Source organism: Crinia signifera, chromosome 8 (genome assembly GCF_055691185.1).
Source record: "Crinia signifera chromosome 8, ASM5569118v1, whole genome shotgun sequence".
NCBI lineage: Eukaryota > Metazoa > Chordata > Amphibia > Anura > Myobatrachidae > Crinia > Crinia signifera.
Genome location: NC_139224.1, coordinates 72,338,684 through 72,358,767, shown reverse-complemented (window position 1 = coordinate 72,358,767; position 20,084 = coordinate 72,338,684). Strand labels below are relative to the sequence as shown.

Sequence of the window (20,084 nt, the reverse complement as noted above, 5' to 3'; positions counted from 1 at the left end):
TATGGGCAGCGGGGACCCAGGTGGGGTGTTGAGGTCAGAGGTGGCCTGGTATGGGCAGCGGGGACCCAGGTGGGGTGTTGAGGTCAGAGGTGGCCTGGTATGGGCAGCGGGGACCCAGGTGGGGTGTTGAGGTCAGCGGTGGCCTGGTATGGGCAGCGGGGACCCAGGTGGGGTGTTGAGGTCAGCGGTGGCCTGGTATGGGCAGCGGGGACCCAGGTGGGGTGTTGAGGTCAGCGGTGGCCTGGTATGGGCAGCTGGGACCCAGGTGGGGTGTTGAGGTCAGAGGTGGCCTGGTATGGGCAGCGGGGACCCAGGTGGGGTGTTGAGGTCAGCGGTGGCCTGGTATGGGCAGCGGGGACCCAGGTGGGGTGTTGAGGTCAGCGGTGGCCTGCTTACCTGCTGTCAGGTGCGCGCAGTAGAAGACGCCGTGTGCTCCTTCGCTGCTGCATCCACGGGGCAATATGGCTGCGGTAGGAGTGTCCAGGAACTCGCGCGAAAACACGGATCGGATGGATGGTCGCGACGACGGAAGCACACTCAATGTGCTAACGATGTGCATATGATCAACACACAATCTGCGGGCGGATCGGCTGATTCTGCTGCAGGAGGCAAAACCGCCAATGCGACATACGAGCTGACGGGAGCGCGCATCCAATCGTTAACGACCACAATCGTGAGTAAAAAACAAACGATAGTGATAAGATTCATGCACAACCGTCGTTACGAACGACGAATTGTACCCTAATCTTGCATGAATCTTTCTGGTGTGTATGGGGCCTTAGGCTTGTGCATAGTGTGAGTTATTTCTGCTACGAGTGCCGCACCTTGGTTGGATACAAATCTTTATATATATATATATATATATATATATATATATATATATATATATATATATATATATATATATATTACAATTCTTGCTGTAAGCCTGACGAAGGGGCCTAGTAGCCTCGAAACTGTTGCAATAAACTTGCTTTCAATTCACCTAAATCCTTGGAGTGCCGTGTGATGCATCACCCCGCGTGGGTTACATCTCTACTACTGCCTATCTACCTCCAGCAAAGGCACCCAGGTATATGATTTCAAGACAGCGGAGTGCCGGGTCGACACCACTTATATATATATATATATATATATAGCTAGCAAGGGGGCCACGGCACTCGTCCTTAGGGGTGCAAATACTTGTGGTGCCTCTCAATTTCAAGAGAAAAATGTAACCAACCAAAAAGTAACAGATGGCACTCGCAAGATTGAGCAATGTCTGCACGGCGGCAGCAATGGAAGAACAAAAAGAAACAACACAGGCTTGTGTGTCAACGTTTCGGGCAAAGCCCTTTATCAAGACATGAAGAAATGCAAACCGTGTACTTACATTTATAGGAGACAGTGGGGGCAGGAACACCTCATGCAGAGATCACCAGCACGGCCCGGGTGGGTGTGGAGTGACGTCATCTGGCGCACTCCTACAGGGAAAGCGGGGTCACCGGGGGCGTGTGGTAAGGTGCATGGAGCAACCTCAAAAGATGGGAGGCAAGAGACAACGTGAGAGTGGCAGGAGCTGAAAAGCTAGAAAAGAGGGACCTGAAGCTGCAGGACCAGTGAGAAGAGAGAGGAAGGAGGGGAAATATGGGGGAACAAAGTATGCTAAATATGCAGGTAGTCAATGCGGGAGGAACTAATAGGAAAAATGTCAGTTAAAGAAAACATGAGAGAAGCAACATTTCATTGAGTCCATTGGGTTGAACAGTGTCCAATTGATGGATCCATTTGGCCTTAAGTCTAAGTAGGGCACGACCTCTGTCACCGCCTCTTTTGTGGTCAGGGATACAGTCTATGATTTTGTATCTTAAACTGGGAAGACTGTGCTGGAATGCCTTCCAGTGTCTGGCTACTGGTTGATCAGAGCCTTTGGTACCCAGACTGCTAGACTTGTGCATCGCTATCCGTTCTTTAAATTGACGAATGGTTTTGCCGACATAAAGGGAACCGCAGGGGCACTTGATGTAGTAGACTACGTAGCGGCTGCTGCAGGTACACCTCCAAGCACTTTCCCCCCTGCCGTCTAAATGTTTGCTTTGCACCATCGACGTGGTGTCATTATACACCAGCATTCCGCATTCCAGGGGCCTGGAAACAGTGAGACATGCTGTCTTCAACAGCGAACTGTACAAGGGTCCGGACTGTGCCTTCTTCATGGATCTCTTGGACCTGGCGTTATCCAACAATTACTTCCTCTTCGACAACAAATACTACCTGCAACACTCCGGGGTTGCAATGGGATCCTGCGTAGCCCCGAGTGTAGCTAACATCTTTATGTTCGAGACCGAAAAAGACTTGTTCTTCTCTCAACCAGAAACCACTGCTAAAATTAAAGCATACTACCGGTATATTGATGACATCATCCTCCTATGGGAGGACACCCAGGAGAGTTTCATCACCTTGATGGATCACATCAACCTATTGGACAATGACATTAAGTTCACACACACAAGCAGCTTTGTCAACATTAATTTCCTCGATGTCAGTATTACACAGACGGATGACCTACAGCTGCTTACCAAAGTGTACCATAAACCTACTGATAGGAATACGGCTCTCTACGCAAGCAGCTTCCACCCTCCAGCCTCCAAGTGGTCCCTACCTTATTCCCAGTTTCTCAGGGCACGTCGCATCTGTGCCAACACCGCAGACACTGAAGAGGAGATAGACGCGATGTCTAAAAAATACCTTGCCAGAGGTTATCCGGCGAAACTACTGCTTACAACTAAGGAAAAGGTGAGGTGTTGCTCCATGACAGGAACCTCTTATTGACACCTAATAATAAACCAGGCACCACCAGCAAAATTGTATGGTCCCAATGCTATTCAACCTCCAGCCAAGTCCTGGTTAAAGCAGACAAAAGAATCTGGCCTCTTGTCACCTGCGACCCCCACCTTTTTGCCATGAAGCACTGCTCGATTATGCCAGCATATAAATGCAGTAAAAATGTAAAGGATTTGATTGTACACAATGACATCTCGAACTTCAAAGAATCCCCACCACAGTCTTTCCTCCACAGGAAAAATGGTAACTTTTGCTGCCTTAATTGTGTCACCTGCAACGGACTTGAAACAGGTGACTTCTTCCTACACCCCAGAACTGGCACCAGAATACCCATTCGCCACCCCCTCACCTGCAGCAGCCACTACATAGTCTACTACATCAAGTGCCCCTGCGGTTCCCTTTACGTCGGCAAAACCATTCGTCAATTTAAAGAACGGATAGCGATGCACAAGTCTAGCATCCGTGCAGCACTGGGTACCAAAGGCTCTGATCAACCAGTAGCCAGACACTGGAAGGCATTCCAGCACAGTCTTCCCAGTTTAAGATACAAAATCATAGACTGTATCCCTGACAACAAAAGAGGCGGAGACAGAGGTCGTGCCCTACTTAGACTTGAGGCCAAACGGATCCATCAATTGGACACTGTTCAACCCAATGGACTCAATGAAATGTTAAACACAAAAAGTAAACGGCGCTAATGCACAATACTGTTAGTATCAGAAAGTATAAATTTATTTAAAAAGCACAACAAACAATTGAATCTATCATCACTAATTAAGATTACATCAAAGTTAAAATATCATTCATCAAGCCTCAGGTCTTAGATATATCGGCCCAAGTTGGTCTTCAAATCATGAGGCCAAATTAGCTATGGCCGTTAGCCTTGTATTATTATTATTTTTATGGTAATAAATAATTGTGTACACATTGAATTAATCTACCGGTCGGTGGTATTGTAACTTGTAAATTGTTTGTTGTGCTTTTTAAATAAATTTATACTTTCTGATACTAACAGTATTGTGCATTAGCGCCGTTTACTTTTTGTGTTTAAATGTGTGTCAGTCTAAGGGACGAGTATCTAGTACTAGTGTCCTGCGCCTAGTTAAACTTTGCTTGTTCAATGAAATGTTGCCTTTCTCATGTTTTCTTTAACTGACATTTTTCCTATTAGTTCCTTCCGCATTGACTACCTGCATATTTAGCATACTTTGTTCCCCCATATTTCCCCTCCTTCCTCTCTCTTCTCACTGGTCCTGCAGCTTCAGGTCCCTCCTTTCTAGCTTTTCAGCTCCTGCCACTCTCACGTTGTCTCTTGCCTCCCACCTTTTGAGGTTGCTAAATGCACCTTACCACATCCCCTTCCTCCTCCAGCACTCTCGCCCCTTCTCTTAGTGTACAGTCACCCTCCGGCGCCATCTTCCCACTCCGGTCTCTTTTCACCCCCAGCCCCAGGAACTTCCACACCATCCCCTTCAGCACCTTCCCCTCCGCACAGTCCACGCCAGATAGTGTCTGTTTGCGGTCACCAACCGTGACACGGTCTTCCTGTCCACCCACCCACTTTAACCCCCTGTCAGTATGCGGTTCTCAACCACGACACCGTACACTTTTTCTTCGCACAAGCCCTTGCCTGACAGTGTCAGTTCGCGGTCATAAACTGTGACACTGTCCTCCTGATCACCCACCCACTTCCACCTCCAGTCTGTTTGCGGTCTTCAGCCGCAACACCGTCCCCCCGGCTACCCACTCACTTCCACCTCCCGTACCTCACATGACCCCTACCTACCCCCTGTTCCCCCCGAGTTGGCACCACAGATCAATGAGTATCTACGCACATCACTGTCCATGAGCCTACACTGCCCACACATCACCACAGTCTCCTGCCATCCTCCCCATTTCTCTACTTCTGTCCCCTGTGTCATACCCCATCTGCCTTCTGTCACTACACATGCTCGCCATCGTTTACTTAATGTGCTGTCAAGTTGACATTGTTACATGTTATACGCTCATCCTGCATACTCTGCCGCTTTCATGCTTGCTTCATTTATACATTATGTTTTCACTTTATTATGCATGTTGCGATCAGCTTGTCTTTATGCTCGCTTTAATATGTCATCATGTTCCCACAGATCCTCGCTGCAGACATCAGCAGCCGGCTTTTCAGCACCGCAGCCGCTTCCCCATGTCCCCGTGTCCCTTCACTCGGCTTTCAGCCGATGAGTTTGTTCACACACAGTGAGCGCTATCCAGCGTCCACTGTCTCTTAGCAACCACCCTTTGGGTTAATGTGGAATGCCCCCGGTGACCCCACTTTCCCTGTAGGAGTGCACCAGATGACGTCACTCCACACCCGCCCGGGCCGTGCTGGTGATCTCTGCACGAGGTGTTCCTGTCCCCACTGTCTCCTATAAATGTAAGTACACTGTTTGCATTTCTTCATGTCTTGATAAAGGGCTTTGGCCGAAACGTTGACACACAAGCCTGTGTTGATTCTTTTTGTTCTTCCATTGCTGCCGCCGTGCAGACATTGCTCAATCTTGCGAGTGCCATCTGTTACTTTTTGGTTATATATAAGGTACTTGTTTCCTAGCACGGCCACACCGATTTACATCAGGGTGGTAGTGTCGGAAAAATCGGGACGATCGCATCGCATGCGATTTGGTCGCATGCGATGCGATCGACGTGACCGACCCGATTTTCGACCCGATTTTTTGATTGAATGAAATGTAAATCGGGTCCCTAGACCCCCAAATTTAACGACGTAAACCCCACCCCACGATAGACGCGAACCCGAAGCGTGGCGAGCGCAGCGAGCCCGCGAGGGGCGGCGGTGCGCGTCCTCCGACCTTTTCATTCCCCTACTATCCACGTCGGCGTGGAGTTGAGAATAGTGTGGCGAGCGCAGCGAGCCACCGAGCCCGAAGCGTGGCGAGCGCAGCGAGGGGACGCGTATACCTGTGAAGTTATACGCGTCCGCTCGCCACGCTTCGGGTTCGGTGGCTCGCTGCGCTCGCCACACTATTCTATTCTCAACTCCACGCCGACGTGGATAGTAGGGGAATGAAAACGTCGGAGGACGCGCACCGCCGCCCCTCGCGGGCTCGCCACGCTTCGGGTTGGCGTCTATCGTGGGGTGACGACGGGGACATCTATAATGTGAAATGGGTCATATTGGCCCATTTCACATTTTTTTAAAGGTGAGATGGACTTAATCAAGTCCATCTCATCTTTTGCCATTATAATGGCACAAGACCGACTCGATCCTCACGATTTCAATGTTAAAAAATATTTTAACATTGAAGCGATGCCCCCGATTTTGTACCTTTGCCGGCAAAATGGACCTGATTTCAAAGGAAATCGGGTCCATCGTGTGGATCGTGTACCTTAACTTAAAGGTACACGATCCACAAGATTGTGGCCGTGCTAGGAAACAAGTACATATATATATATATATATATATCCATCCCTAAAACCGGTTCTTCGTCCTTCATACTTATGTGTAATGCTTTACATCTGGAATGTTGTCCAATATGGAATATTGTCACTTATGTGTATTACACTATGATCCACAGCTGTATCAGTTGCTTAGTTGCTCCTGATGAAGTTGTCCCTGATGAAGTCATGACTGACGAAACGCGTTGGAATTTCCGCTATCAACCCACCAGAGTTGTGCATGAACATCTTTTGAGCAATTTATCTATCCACCAAAGTTGCATATTTGTGTAATACTTGTGTTTATTTGTTACACCCGAAATAGGGTGATTTTTTATGTGAAATTTCATTCTTAATCCTTTTTGTATTAAATACAATTCTTTTATCAAAGTTGCTGTGTTACTCTAGCGCCCTCTGAAACCCCCTTTTCTTTCTTATTTCTATTTCCTGGATCCGATCTAACAGAGGAGGTGCTGCTTCCAAAAACTCTGAGCGCAGAGAGTCGACCCCTATATCTTGTTATATATATATATATATATATATAAACACATATATATACACACACACAAACACATACATTATATATATATACATATACACACACACACACACACACACACATATATACATACACATATATATGTACACAAACACACATATATATATACACACACACACATATATATATACAGAAACACACACACATATATATACATACACACACACATCATCTCAAGAGTACATTTTTGGGGTGCTCCAAGCTGGATATAACTCCAGAGAATACAGTCCACAAAGAGAGGGGTACTCACCAGAGCCAGTGGTAAATTAGAATTTTAATGGATAAAAATCTTCATAGTTTCCGTCAATATTTTGGTCAAAACTTAGACCTTTTTCAAGATCGGAGTGCAAAAAGCCATCATATTCATAGGTATAGGAAAATATCCCAAAGGGATAAGTGCAAGTGTATATATATAACTATAGAACCTTTTGTGAGGACTTGGCAATGGGTGGCACACTGGAGGTAGGAATGGTTACAGACCCCAGAAAAAAGGACAGTTTTTGTTAAGTCTGGCACCTTATCTAATACCTTGTCCGAAGGCTTTATCTCCCCATCTTCATCACTTGAAGTCAGGGGAAAATACCCTGTGTCTTAAGCTGCGGCTGGGTGCGGTCTCCGCTCATGCTATCTGAGGATTCTCTCCCCGTGGCCTAGTGCTCTCGCCGGTAGGGCCCACCGACGCGACGTTCTGGGCTGTGCTGCACTGCTAAAAGGTGCTGCAAGTGACCTCATTGCTTGTATCGGCCCTAATTGCCTTCGGCTCTGTGACTTCAGATCTGCCCGGTCATCTCCCAGTGCTGACCGGTCATTTGTTGCAGAGTCCTGGAGTTTGAAGAAGATGTGCGGCCATCCTGAAGCCTCCGGTTTGTGAGTCTCTACAAGGTGGGCCTGAAACTAGTGATATAACGCCCTGTCTATCTCCTGCTCACAATATATCTAGCCTAATAGACCAGGGGATTGTGTTTCCCTACTGTTAAAGGCTACTCTGCATAATTTCCACCGGGTTAGATCTCCTATTGCTACTCTGACTCCATTCAGCTTAGTGCGACACAGTGCTGTTCTCTACATCTGTTCTGTCATGGATGTCCTGCACATTATAAAACACATTCAGTATTCCAATCTAAGGCTCCTACACCAGATGCATCTACTACACAATGAAATAACTTCTGCCATACCGGCTCCAGTGCTTGGAACCCTTGATCTAGCCGTTGCTGCACCTAACAGCTATGAATATGCTACTATTGAACAACCTGCTGCCATCCAGGGAGAGGTACTTACTTATCCGTACAAATATGAGGATGATGCAGATGACCCCATGCTCCTCGGAAAGAAGTGGGACAGGTCTCTCTATGCTCCCTTTCTGGCGTCGACCGTTGCCATATGCTTGTATATTCTGGAAATACTGGATCCTAACAGCACATGTAATACTAATCTTGCAAGTTACATTGCATATATGCTTGACCACACTTCAAACTGGATTGACCAGATGATCCAACACAGCTTACAAGCTTTTGTTCCTTGCCTATCCGAATTTTATGGTGTGGTCACCCCTTCTCCGCTGATGTTGCTACTTACCCTCTCGTCTAATGGGACATATCGAGGATCTGTATGTGAGAGATGTCTTGCCACTGCTCCTACATCTACGAGATGAGGGTCTAGTGCCCTGATGTTATACCTTTGAGTCACTTCAGGTTGGCCAGATTGAGACAATCCTTCACTTAATTGCAATGACAGTCCTGTCCGTACCAGTTTCATTTGATAACTCCATTATCTCTATTTTTTTCTTCCCTTATTTTATGTTATTGGTTATTACCCATTATGTGTGATATTTTACCTTCAACATACATTAAGCCAGATATACTTGCTATGGCGGGAGAGCCAGCACTTTCTTAATCCTAGGTCATTAGTATTTTGTCACTCCATGTGGGTGGGATGGGGGGTTAGTCATGTTAGTCTTAGTTAGTGTAGTTAGTGGGTTAGGGGTAGATAAATTAAAGGGATCCAAGTATGCCTAAATTGGGATCAGGTTATACAGGGTGGGGGGGTTGTATGGTAGGGTTGCTTTGGGGTTTATTTTATTCTTTATTCCTGGTAGCTAATTTATTTTCCGCTTATGGGTTGTTTAAATACTGCGCTTGGTCTTGTGAGGTAGATTAATGTTATCTATTAGGAGTAAGGGTGATGTTCAGTCTATCACATGAGCACTGTGTTATAATATATTCTGCTTGGCCTATATCTGTCTATCCCCAAATGGCGCCTTCGGGTATGGGTGTGCTATACATGATGTGCGATGATACTCCATGATACATGTGAATGTTATATTGCCCCTTCTTATTCATATAAGACCATGAGATCCTGCTATAACTGTTTTTGCCAGATACGTAATATTTCCTTTGCTGTAGCTACCTATCTATGTGTATGGGGTATTCGTTAATGTTTGTGAAAAACTTTCAATAAAAATTATTGAATAAAAAAAAAAAAAAGTCTGGCACTGTGGAAGGGCATGCCTCCGTACGAGGCAGCAGTGTAAAAACGTCCAACTCTACTTTCATTAAAGAAACACTATAAACAGCTAATCTCAGTTATATTACTGTAAGAATATGTGCTCCTGCTCTAGCAAGTGGTCCAGTGACTTAACCGACTCTCACTTTTACTGACTGGTGCAGATGGTTCTTGTTAGTACACAGAGGACCTGATTTTGATTTATTAGACCAATGTTTTTGCCCTGCGCATAATCAGTTATGCGCATGTGCAGTGCTTCTGTGTGAGTGCCCTCATCGACCTGCACTCACACAGGGGAGGGAGCGGTGGGACTTGGGAATGCCCAGCATTTTATTGGCGTTCCCATGCACACGCTGGGCGTTTCCATGCATGGCGTCGGGTGCGGGGGCAGGAGGCTGACGTTACATGTTGTCAGCCACCCGCCCTGTCTTCGGCCGGAAGCCTGCAAATATAAGTCAGTCTCCACTGACTTATATTTTCAAGCCCTGGAGAGATCATTCTATGGTCGGCAACCAACAAATTATGATTTCTCATGCTGCGAGACATGTGAGGGGATGTGTTTTCATAACACATCCCCTTGAATGTTTGCGGGTATTCGCCGGGGTGGTGAAGAAGGCACTCTGGGACTGAATAACAAACAGTCCATACCTACTTTAGTAAGGCTTTTGACACTGTCCCACATAGCAGACTGTTAAATAAACTTGAAAGCTTGGGATTGGATTCTAAGATGGTTGAATGGATAAGATCTTGGTTGCAGGACAGAAAACAGAGAGTTGTAGCAAACGAAGTACAGTCAAAGGAGGGAAAGGTTACAAGTGGAGTATCCCAGGGATCTGTACTTGCTTTTTAATATCTTTATTGGTGATTTTGCAAATGGAATTGAGGGTAAAATGTGCCTTTTTGTAGATGACACAAAGGTATGCAACAGGGTAGACACACAAGGAGGGGTAAAACTAATTATTGATGACCTAGGTAGATTAGAGGATGGTCAAGAGCATGGCAACTACAGTTTAATGCCAAAAAATGGGAAATCAAGCACTTGGGTCTCAAAAATCCAAAGACTAAATATAGTATAAATTGGCACTATAATGGAAACTACTGAGGAAGAGAAGTATCTAGGTGTCACTCTTTCAGATGACTTAAAGGCAGGCAGGCAGGCAGGCAGGCAATGTAACAAAGCAATTAAGAAGGCAAGTCAGATGCTTGGTTGCATAGAGAGAGGTATCAGCAATAGAAAGAAAGAAGTAATAATGCCACTGTATAGCTCATTGGTACGACCTCATCTAGAGTACTGTGATCAGTTCTGGAGGCCATTTCTCCAGAAGGATATAAATACATTAGAGCAGTGGTAGCCAACCCTAGCCCTCGAGAGCTACCAACAGTTCACATTTTCCTAGACAACCTAGCTGCTGCACAGCTGCACTCATTAATCACTGACACATTTTAAAAGATCCACAGATGGAGCTAATTAGCTCACTTGTGATTCTGTGAGGAGACCTGCAAAACATGCCCTGTTGGTAGCTCTCGAGGACTAGGGTTGGCTACCCCAGCATTAGAGACTGTACAAAGAAGGACAGTTAAATGGTGTATGGCCTACATAACAAAACGTACCAGGAAAGACTAAAAGATCTTAATATGTATACTTTAGAGCAGAGAAGGGAAAGGGGGGACATGATAGAAATTTTCAAATATATCACGGGTTTTAACAAGGTACAGATGGGAGACATTCTTCACAGGAAGAGGAGCAACAGAACACGAGGGCATGCACTGAAACTAGAGGGAGGAAGATTCAGGGGAAATTAAGGAAGAATTACTTCACGGATAGAGCAGTAAATCAGTGGAATAGCCATCACAGTTGGTAGAGGCAAATACATTAGAACAATTTAAACATGCTTGGGATAGGCATATTGATATCCTTACAAAAAAATAAAGATCTTTGAGGTAACATGTTTAAAAAAGGGGCAGAATAGATGGGCCAAGTGGTTCTTATCTGCCATCAAATTCTATGTTTCTATAAGCTTTGTTTTTAAGTATTGTTTTTGGCTCTGACCTGAGTAGTTTTTGTACATTTAATTCAGCTATGGATCTTCAAAAACAAAAATCAGCATATGCCATCAAGTCATTTTTGCATTTGCTGAATAAAAATGGACCACACATTTTGGGGAGGTAAGCGCATTTCATAGTACGAACTATTGTATACTGCTTTTAAAAGTCAAACCAGAAAAAGGAACAGAAAGTTAAAAAGACAAAACTTAATACAGTAATCTGAAATTTTTAACACACTTATTTTTAATGAAATAATTCCAGAAAAAGAGCAGAGTAATGCTATGCAAGAAGCCATGTCTGTAATTTCCTGTACACACCAGAGTTACATAGTTACATAGTTACATAGTAGGTAAGGCTGAAAAAAGACTTGCGTCCATCTAGTTCAACCTGGTATAGATATCCATTGCTGATTTGGTAGGTTCTGGTATTTTACAGACAAATTATATTTCTTATTTGTACCCATGGATGTTTTTCTCCAGTAAATGTTTGTCCAACTTTGCCTTGAACGCATTTAATGAGCCAGCCGTTACCACCTCTCTGGGAAGAGAGTTCCAGAGTTTGACTGTTCTGACCGTAAAGAAATTCTTTCTACTAGCTGAATGAAATCTTTTTTCTTCTAATCTATACTCATGCCCTCGCGTCCTAGATTCCTTTCTAGTAGAAAATAGGGTGTGTGACAGTTCCTTATATTGGCCCTTGATATACTTGTACATGTTGAGCATGTCCCCCCTTAAACGTCTCTTTTCTAATGTAAATAGTCCCAAATTGCTTAATCTCTCCCCGTAGCTTAAATTCTCCATTCCCCTAATAAGCTTTGTTGCACGCCTTTGGACTTTTTCTAATTCTATGATGTCCTTTTTATAGTGTGGGGCCCAGAACTGTACTCCGTACTCTAGGTGAGGTCTCACCAATGCTTTATATAGTGGCATAATTACCCTTGAGTCCCTAGTTTCCATTCCCCTCTTAATACATGCCAGAATTTTGTTGGCCTTTTTTGTAGCTACATTACAATGGGCACTACATCCTAGATTGCTGTCTATTTGGACTCCTAGATCCTTTTCAAGTATGGAATTACCCAGTTCCTCTCCGCTAAGGTTGTAACTTGCACACTGGTTGTGTCTCCCAAGGTGCATAACCTTACATTTATCTACATTGAACCTCATCTTCCATTTTTTTGCCCACTCATCTAGAATTGCAAGATCATTTTGAAGCATGGTGACATCTTCTGGTGATTTGATGACTTTGCTAAGTTTTGTATCGTCCGCAAAGATGGATACATTGCTGAGTAACCCTATCCCAATATCGTTAATAAAAATGTTAAACAAAATGGGCCCCAAAACCGAACCCTGGGGCACTCCACTTAGTACCGGTATCATATCTGATACGGCACCATTCACAACCACTCTTTGTTCTCTATTACATAGCCAATTCCCTACCCATCTGCAGATATTTTCACCCAATCCTAGGTTCTCCATTTTATTAATCAATCTCTTGTGTGGGACAGTATCAAATGCTTTAGCGAAATCTAGGAAAATCACATCTACAGCATTTCCATTATCGAGGTTTTTGCTAACCTCTTCATAGAACCCTAGTAGATTAGTTTGGCATGAACGATTTTTCACGAACCCATGTTGGTTAGTACTGAGTAGACGGTGATGATCTAAATATTCCTGGATACCATCCCTTAAAAATCCTTCAAATAGTTTACCCACAATTGATGTTAAACTAACGGGTCTGTAATTAGCGGGATCTTCCTTTTTTGAATATTGGCACTACCTCTGCTATTGGCACTACCTCTGCTATTCTCCAATCTTTTGAACTACTTAGTCAATCTTGCCCACTCTCCTGAAATAGCCCTGCATCTGCCCACCACAACCTCAAGCACTTATCCATAATGGACAGACTAGGGGGTCTGACAGTGGGAAAAGGCTACTATCAAATATTTGCGTGGCCACGCCCCCTTTTCCACCCCTTCACGCCAGAAGTCACAATGTTGACAAGTATGAACTTAGTACTTAGACCACATAAAACTGATATTGAGTTTTGAAAGCATCCCTGGAATATAGTATACCAAGAACAAACTAATGGATGAATGACAAATGGCATTAACAGTTCCCAAGAACAAGTACTGAATGTGTTATTTCAATGGGTGATGTATAAACACCAGAGGTTAATTGTATGAAACTTTCCATCTCTCACATATATCAATCTAACTTGGCGAGACAGCAATGTTACATGCTGCCAAATTCTTGCTCTGAGGGAGACAAAATAAGATTTTTTCAGCATACTTTAGTTTGAAGTTTGTGTTCCGCTTTTGCCTATACAAACAGTACACATCAGATGAATATGAACACTGCATAAATCACAGAGATGATTCAAGAATAGCCCAGCGAATTCCCAGTAATTGAAGAAAATACAGAATTATAGATTTATATTTTAGCATCAACATAATCACATGCAATGATGCAATATAAGTGCCTCCCATAGCAGACCCAGTATAAAAGAAGCACAAAACTTTATATAAACAGTCAATTCTTGAAAACCATGGTGTACTCTAACTACAGAGACAAAGTTCCCAACTAAAACTAAAGATAACACTTAATTAGGCACTGAACTCATGAATTCTTCTCAAAATTTTCAGTTCTAGTATTTTGGAAATGGCAAATCCTAAAACAAGTGTGTGATATGTTAACAGTTAACATAATGACATGAAAAGGTCATCATGGTTGAAATGTGGACACCTGTCAACATGTTTAGATTGTCAACAGTGACCATGTCAATATTCATTGTGCCTAAACAGATGGGATTTTGACATGATAGAGTGTGGACATTACTTCCATGGTGGTGCAGGTATTAACCCCTTCCCGACATTTGACGTACATTTACGTCATGGTCGAGATGTACTTCCAGACACATGGCATAAATGTACGTCATGCCTTTGAATTGTCACCGCGTCTACAGACGCGGTGACAGAGGGACGATGTCTGCTGTCCCTGACAGCAGATATCCTCCCTCATTGCCCGGGGGGGCAGCGATGCCCCCCGACATGGGCGATCGCTGCGATTGGCTGTTCAAACGTGAACAGCCAAAAGCAGCGTTAAACTGTGTGATGTGTAAAATTTAGACTCTGCTGCCCCCTAGTGTCCAAAAAAAATTAAAGGAGGTTGAAATAATGATGTAATAATAAAGGTTAGATATGGTTTATGTTAGTTATTAACTATTTTGAGTGGTATGATTATTTGTCTCACAAGCAGAAAATTTTACATTTTGCAAATAGCAAAATGTTCCATTTTTTTTACGACATTTTGGTATTTTTCCCCCCCAAAAAAAAACTGTATCGACCAAAATTTACCACTAATTTAAAGCACAATGTGTCACTGGAAAACAATCTCAAAATCACTGGGATAAGTAAAAGCAAAAAAAAGTTATCCCCACTTAAGTGATACCTGTCAGATTTGAAAAAAAGGCCTCTGTCAGGAAGGCAAAAACAGGCTGTGTCGGGAAGGGGTTAATTACCTGTTCCTGGTGTAAACAGCATCTCCAGTGCAGTCTTCTGGATCCAAGTGGTCATGTGACTAGCAGTTCTGATGCAATCAACTGATGAAGCAGTGTTCCAGTGGTTGTTTCTCTTATGCATAACCTTAACATTGCTAACATGTCAACAATGTTGTTTGATGACATATTGAACCATGTTGACATTGTTATGTAGATATTATGAATGTCAACACAGTATCTGTGGACCTTGTGACCGGATATCCCAAAACATACATACATACATACATACATATTTATACAAACATCTTTGCTGCATTCACAACAAATAGCCCCACATGGCACACCAGGCTGCATAAGATTCTTACTGCATCTGGCGTATTTTTTTTCTCGAAAAATGCATCTTATTTGTAATGCACTGCAGTAGAACATACAAGGAGACTGTGCTGATTATTTGATATACTGTATGTCACTTGAATCTGTGTGTGACTGGAAAGGAAATTTACTAAGATGGAAGTTTTATTTCACATGGGAGGTTCATAGGGCAACCAATCAGAATCTACTTCTTGCATTTTTAGCTCCTTCTAGATAGATAGAATCTTATTAGTTGCCCATAGAAACATCCCATGTGAAGTACAACTCCCATCTTAGTAAATTTCCCCCTGAGTCTCTAACTATACTCAAAGGCTATTATTCTGGTTCACTGGCAAAAGCAAAATCCTTCTTAAATGGACAAAAGTATTTGAACTGCAGGGGGCAGATGTAATATGTGCAGAGAGAGTTACATTTGGATGGGTTATTTTGTTTCTGTGCAGGAAAATACTGGCTGCTTTACTTTTACACTGCATTATAGATCTCACTTTGAAGTAAAACCCCACCCAAATTAAATTTTCTCTGCACAAGTTACATCTGCCCCACCTGCAGTGCACATGGTTTTGCCCATTTGAGAAGGAATTTGCCTTTGCAAGTGAACCAGAATAACCACCAAAGTCTCCTCCTGCATCCTAAAAGTGTTGCAACTAACAAGCATTTCTGGGGTGGATAAAAAAAAGAAAATGCCTGACATTAGCAAAATTGTACAGGACCTTACGGCTCACTTACGGCAGGCATAGTGTATTGAAGCTAGATGAGGACATGTCCATAGATATGACGCTTCCATAATAAATATATACACATTTTAAATGTCATAAAAAATTCTAAAATAAATGTACTCATAAGTGAATGTACACTTTTTACTGACCTTAGGGATTCTGTCTGGTTGAAATGTGGTCGGCAGGGAGGAGGTGGAGGAATGTAGAGCAATGGATCCTCTTTCACAACCATCAAAGCCTTTTCGGTAGAGATGTAATGTCCATGCCTATGAATCAGAAGATGAAGTAGGAAAGGTAAGAAACCTTAATATTACAAAAATTAATGGATGACTAACTGTTCAATAGATCACTTTATAGTTGATGGAAAGTTGTTGTGTTGAACTGACTGCACAAATAAAGGATTCTCCAAGTCTTAGCATGGGTATGAAGGACTCAAGTATATCAAGGCAAGATTATAATATTTGCTTATCGCACTGTGTGGGGGACTAAATGCATTTCGAGCTATGCAAAAAGAATTGTCCAGTTTTTGCAAAGAAATTAAAAGTTAAGCATGAAAGGGATCAAACACTGAGAAATCCATTATCATACAGTCATGGAGAAACAATAGGAATACAAGTGAACAGAAAAAAATGGGCAGGATGTAATGCAGTGCGAGTCTGGCGGCCTTGCAGGATCCCTACCATACTCTGAGTTTTTTTTTTTCCTTTTAAATGACTGCCCCTTAAAAAAAAAACAATGAGTTCGGCCGGCATCACGCACAGCCACTGAACGCCTGGCCAACAGTAAAAGATAAAAATAAAAAATATCAAAAGTGATTTAAAACAATTATAGAAGTGTCACTAAATTTCTTCTGTATTTAACTGGCAAAGTATGAACAATTTATTATAGCATCTAACACAAATAAGCACTGGTACAACAGCTATAATGCAGAGGTATACAGGATTTTGGTTTAAGTATGTGTAGAACAAACAATGCTGCTGAAGTAAAAATAAAATAAAATATTTCTCAGAAGAGTAAAAAATTCCAGGATGATTTGTTTCGGTACTTGTGGAGTATCACGGCTCCCACGATGGGCATCATATGCCAAAAAATCGTATAGCATGCGATTGCATACGATTTTGCACTGAAAAGCATCCAAATGCATTGGAATTAGTATTAAACATGTTCAATGGCCCCCAACTGGCATTTTTGAGGCTGTACCACCACCACTATCAATGCGAACCCGAAGCGTGGAGAGCGCAGCGAGCCCGCGAGGGGCGGCGGTACGCGTCCTAAGACCTTTTCATACCCCCACTATCCACGTCGGCGTGGAGTTGAGAACAGAAAGTGTGGCGAGCGCAGCGAGCCACCGAGCCCGAAGTGTGGCGAGCGCAGCGCGCCCCGCGTGGGGACGCGGATACCTTCACAGGTATCCGCGTCCCCTCACGGGCTTCACAGGTGTCCGCTGCGCTCGCCACGCTTCGGGCTCGGTGGCTCGCTGCGCTCGCCACACTTTCTATTCTCAACTCCACGCCGACGTGGATAGTGGGGGTATGAAAAGGTTGTAGGACGCGTACCACCGCCGCCCCTCGCGGGCTCGCTGCGCTCACCACGCTTCGGGTTCGCGTTGATAGTGGGGGTGGTACAGCCTCAAAAATGCCAGTTGGGGGCCATTGAACATGTTTAATACTAATTCCAATGCATTTGGATGCTTTTCAGTGCAAAATCGTATGCGATCACATGCGATGCGATTGCATACGATTTTGTAAAAAAACGGCCAAAATCTGTAAAAATCGTATCGCATCGCATGCCACTATATATGGCATGCGATGGCATGCGATGGGAGCCGTGATACTCCACAAGTACCTTTGTTTGGATGTCTCAAAAACAAAACACTATTTTTAATTAAATATGCAGGCAGCATGTGTAAATAGAAATACATATGGATAACTGCCGGTGAAGATGCCAGCAGTCAAGATACAGATTCTGGCATCCTGAAGGAGGGAATATTCATAGTGGTTCAGAAAGTATACGTCAGGACAGGCCAACCTCTCAGATGTTGTGAAACTAAAAATCCCAGCATGCATTGCCACAGTTTTAACACTCCCTTATAGCAAAACTGTGGCAAAGCATGATGGGATTTGTAGTTTCACAACATCTGGAGAGCCTCAGGTTGGCCAGGCCTGGTATACGTCATCCCCCAACCCTCCTCACCACAACCTAACCCCCACCTCTACAGCCTAACCCTAACCTACTTACACCATAGCATAAACCTAACCCTCCAGTTCTGTAGCCTAACCTTAAAGCTGGCCATACACCTAAAGATTAGGGTGAAATGTAATAGGATGAGAAAATCAAAAAGTGAGAGTTTTGGTAAGAAATCTATATATATATATATATATATATATATATAGAAGGAGGCAGAGGAAAGGCGCTTCATGGTGCAGTATTTTTAGTAAAGGTTTTATTGGACAATAAACATCCTGGTACAGGTCAAAATAAACTCGTACCATATATAAAAACACTGTGGGCTGGGTACCACAAGGTTTAAAAGTAGCCAAGGGCTAGACTGCTCACGCTTTGGTGCTGGCACATGGACGCTCCTATTGTACCTCACAGCTGATGTCTGGACCCTGGTGACCCCTACACGCCTCCCTGCAAGCCAGCATAGCGGTGATTTCGGTGGTTCCATGTGCCAGCACCAAAGCGTGAGCAGTCTAGCCCTTGGCTACTTTTAAACCTTGTGGTACCCAGCCCACAGTGTTTTTATATATGGTACGAGTTTATTTTGACCTGTACCAGGATGTTTATTGTCCAATAAAACCTTTACTAAAAATACTGCACCATGAAGCGCCTTTCCTCTGCCTCCTTCTAGATCTCCATCTCTCTGTGGATTCCAGAGACTACTCCATATATAGAGGAAAGCTGCTGCAAGTCGATACATTGACTTTGGTGCCCATTCTTCCCTCATTATCATCTATTGGGGAACTTTGTCCTTGTTCTGTTGATTTATCTGACACACACCGAGCGCAGGGGTGCACGCCTGTTCCATATATATATATATATATATATATATATATATATTTTTTTTTTTTAAAGCGGTATCATTTACACTGCAAAACCAGTTTGATTGTGCAGTGTAAATGATTGCCGATTAAAAAAAGAACTGGATATTTCTTACAAAACCTCTCACTTTATGATTTTATTACATTTCACCCTTATTGTCCAGTCAGGCTGAGTGGAACAAAAATCTGGTTATATATGAATGACCGTTTTTGTCAGCTTTCCAGCATTTTAAAGCAAATGGTCAACTGTCATATGCTCCCATAAATTGGCAGACTTTTGTTCCAACCAGCCAGATTGGACAATACATCTTCATGTGTATGTCCAGCTTAAACCCCACTTCTTAGTGACTAATCCCAACCTTCCCTACCCATAGCCTAAACCTTAGCAACCCCCCATGTGCTAAGGCTAACCATACTTAATATCAGGATGCCGGCAGCGGTATTCTGACTGCTAGTATCCTGTATGCCAATATTGCCACTGAATCCCTATAAATATATGTACATACTCTTGCATGCTTCTGTCTCCCAAAGCATCATGGCTCCTCATTGGCACAGTAAGACTATTATTAATGACAAAAAACATGGCTACTATGCAAGAGTCTGCATTCCACCAAGACAATTTATGGGTCTAAAATAATAAAAACACATAGTGTATTCCCAGGTAAAAAAAGACCATTTGTCTACTCCATACTAGACTAATTGCTTTTTGTAGAAAAGAGTAAAACAAGTATGTGGCTGCCTTTAACTACAAGTAGCCCCAGCACTGCTAAACAAATATTTTTCCTGTCAACTTGCAATATATTTGAATGGTGGATGCACAAGTGATACAGGTGATGTGAGGAAACATATCTTAACTTTCCAATCTATCCTTCCTGACTGAGGCGTAGATGTATGAAGCAGTGATAATGGAGAAGTGATAAAGGGGGTTATTCTAATCCACTCTTTCTGACAAAATCCTTCTTAGACGGACAAAACCATGTGCACTGCAGGGGGGGCAGATGTAACATGTGCAGAGATAATTAGATTTGGGTGAGTTATTTTGTTTCTGTGCAGGGTAAATACTGACTGTTTTATTTTTACACTGCAATATAGATC

General features: G+C 43.3%; 1 protein-coding gene across 2 annotated transcripts in view; it reads right to left on the bottom strand.

Annotated features, from left to right (window-relative positions):
• ATF6 (activating transcription factor 6) overlaps positions 1–20,084 on the bottom strand; it is a 243,267-nt gene that overhangs the window by 105,025 nt on the left and 118,158 nt on the right. For both annotated transcript variants that reach the window (XM_083156669.1, XM_083156670.1), the window contains exon 11: positions 16,095–16,211. In XM_083156669.1, coding sequence (XP_083012795.1) covers positions 16,095–16,211 — 117 coding nt within the window. The remainder of the gene's footprint in view (positions 1–16,094; positions 16,212–20,084) is intronic.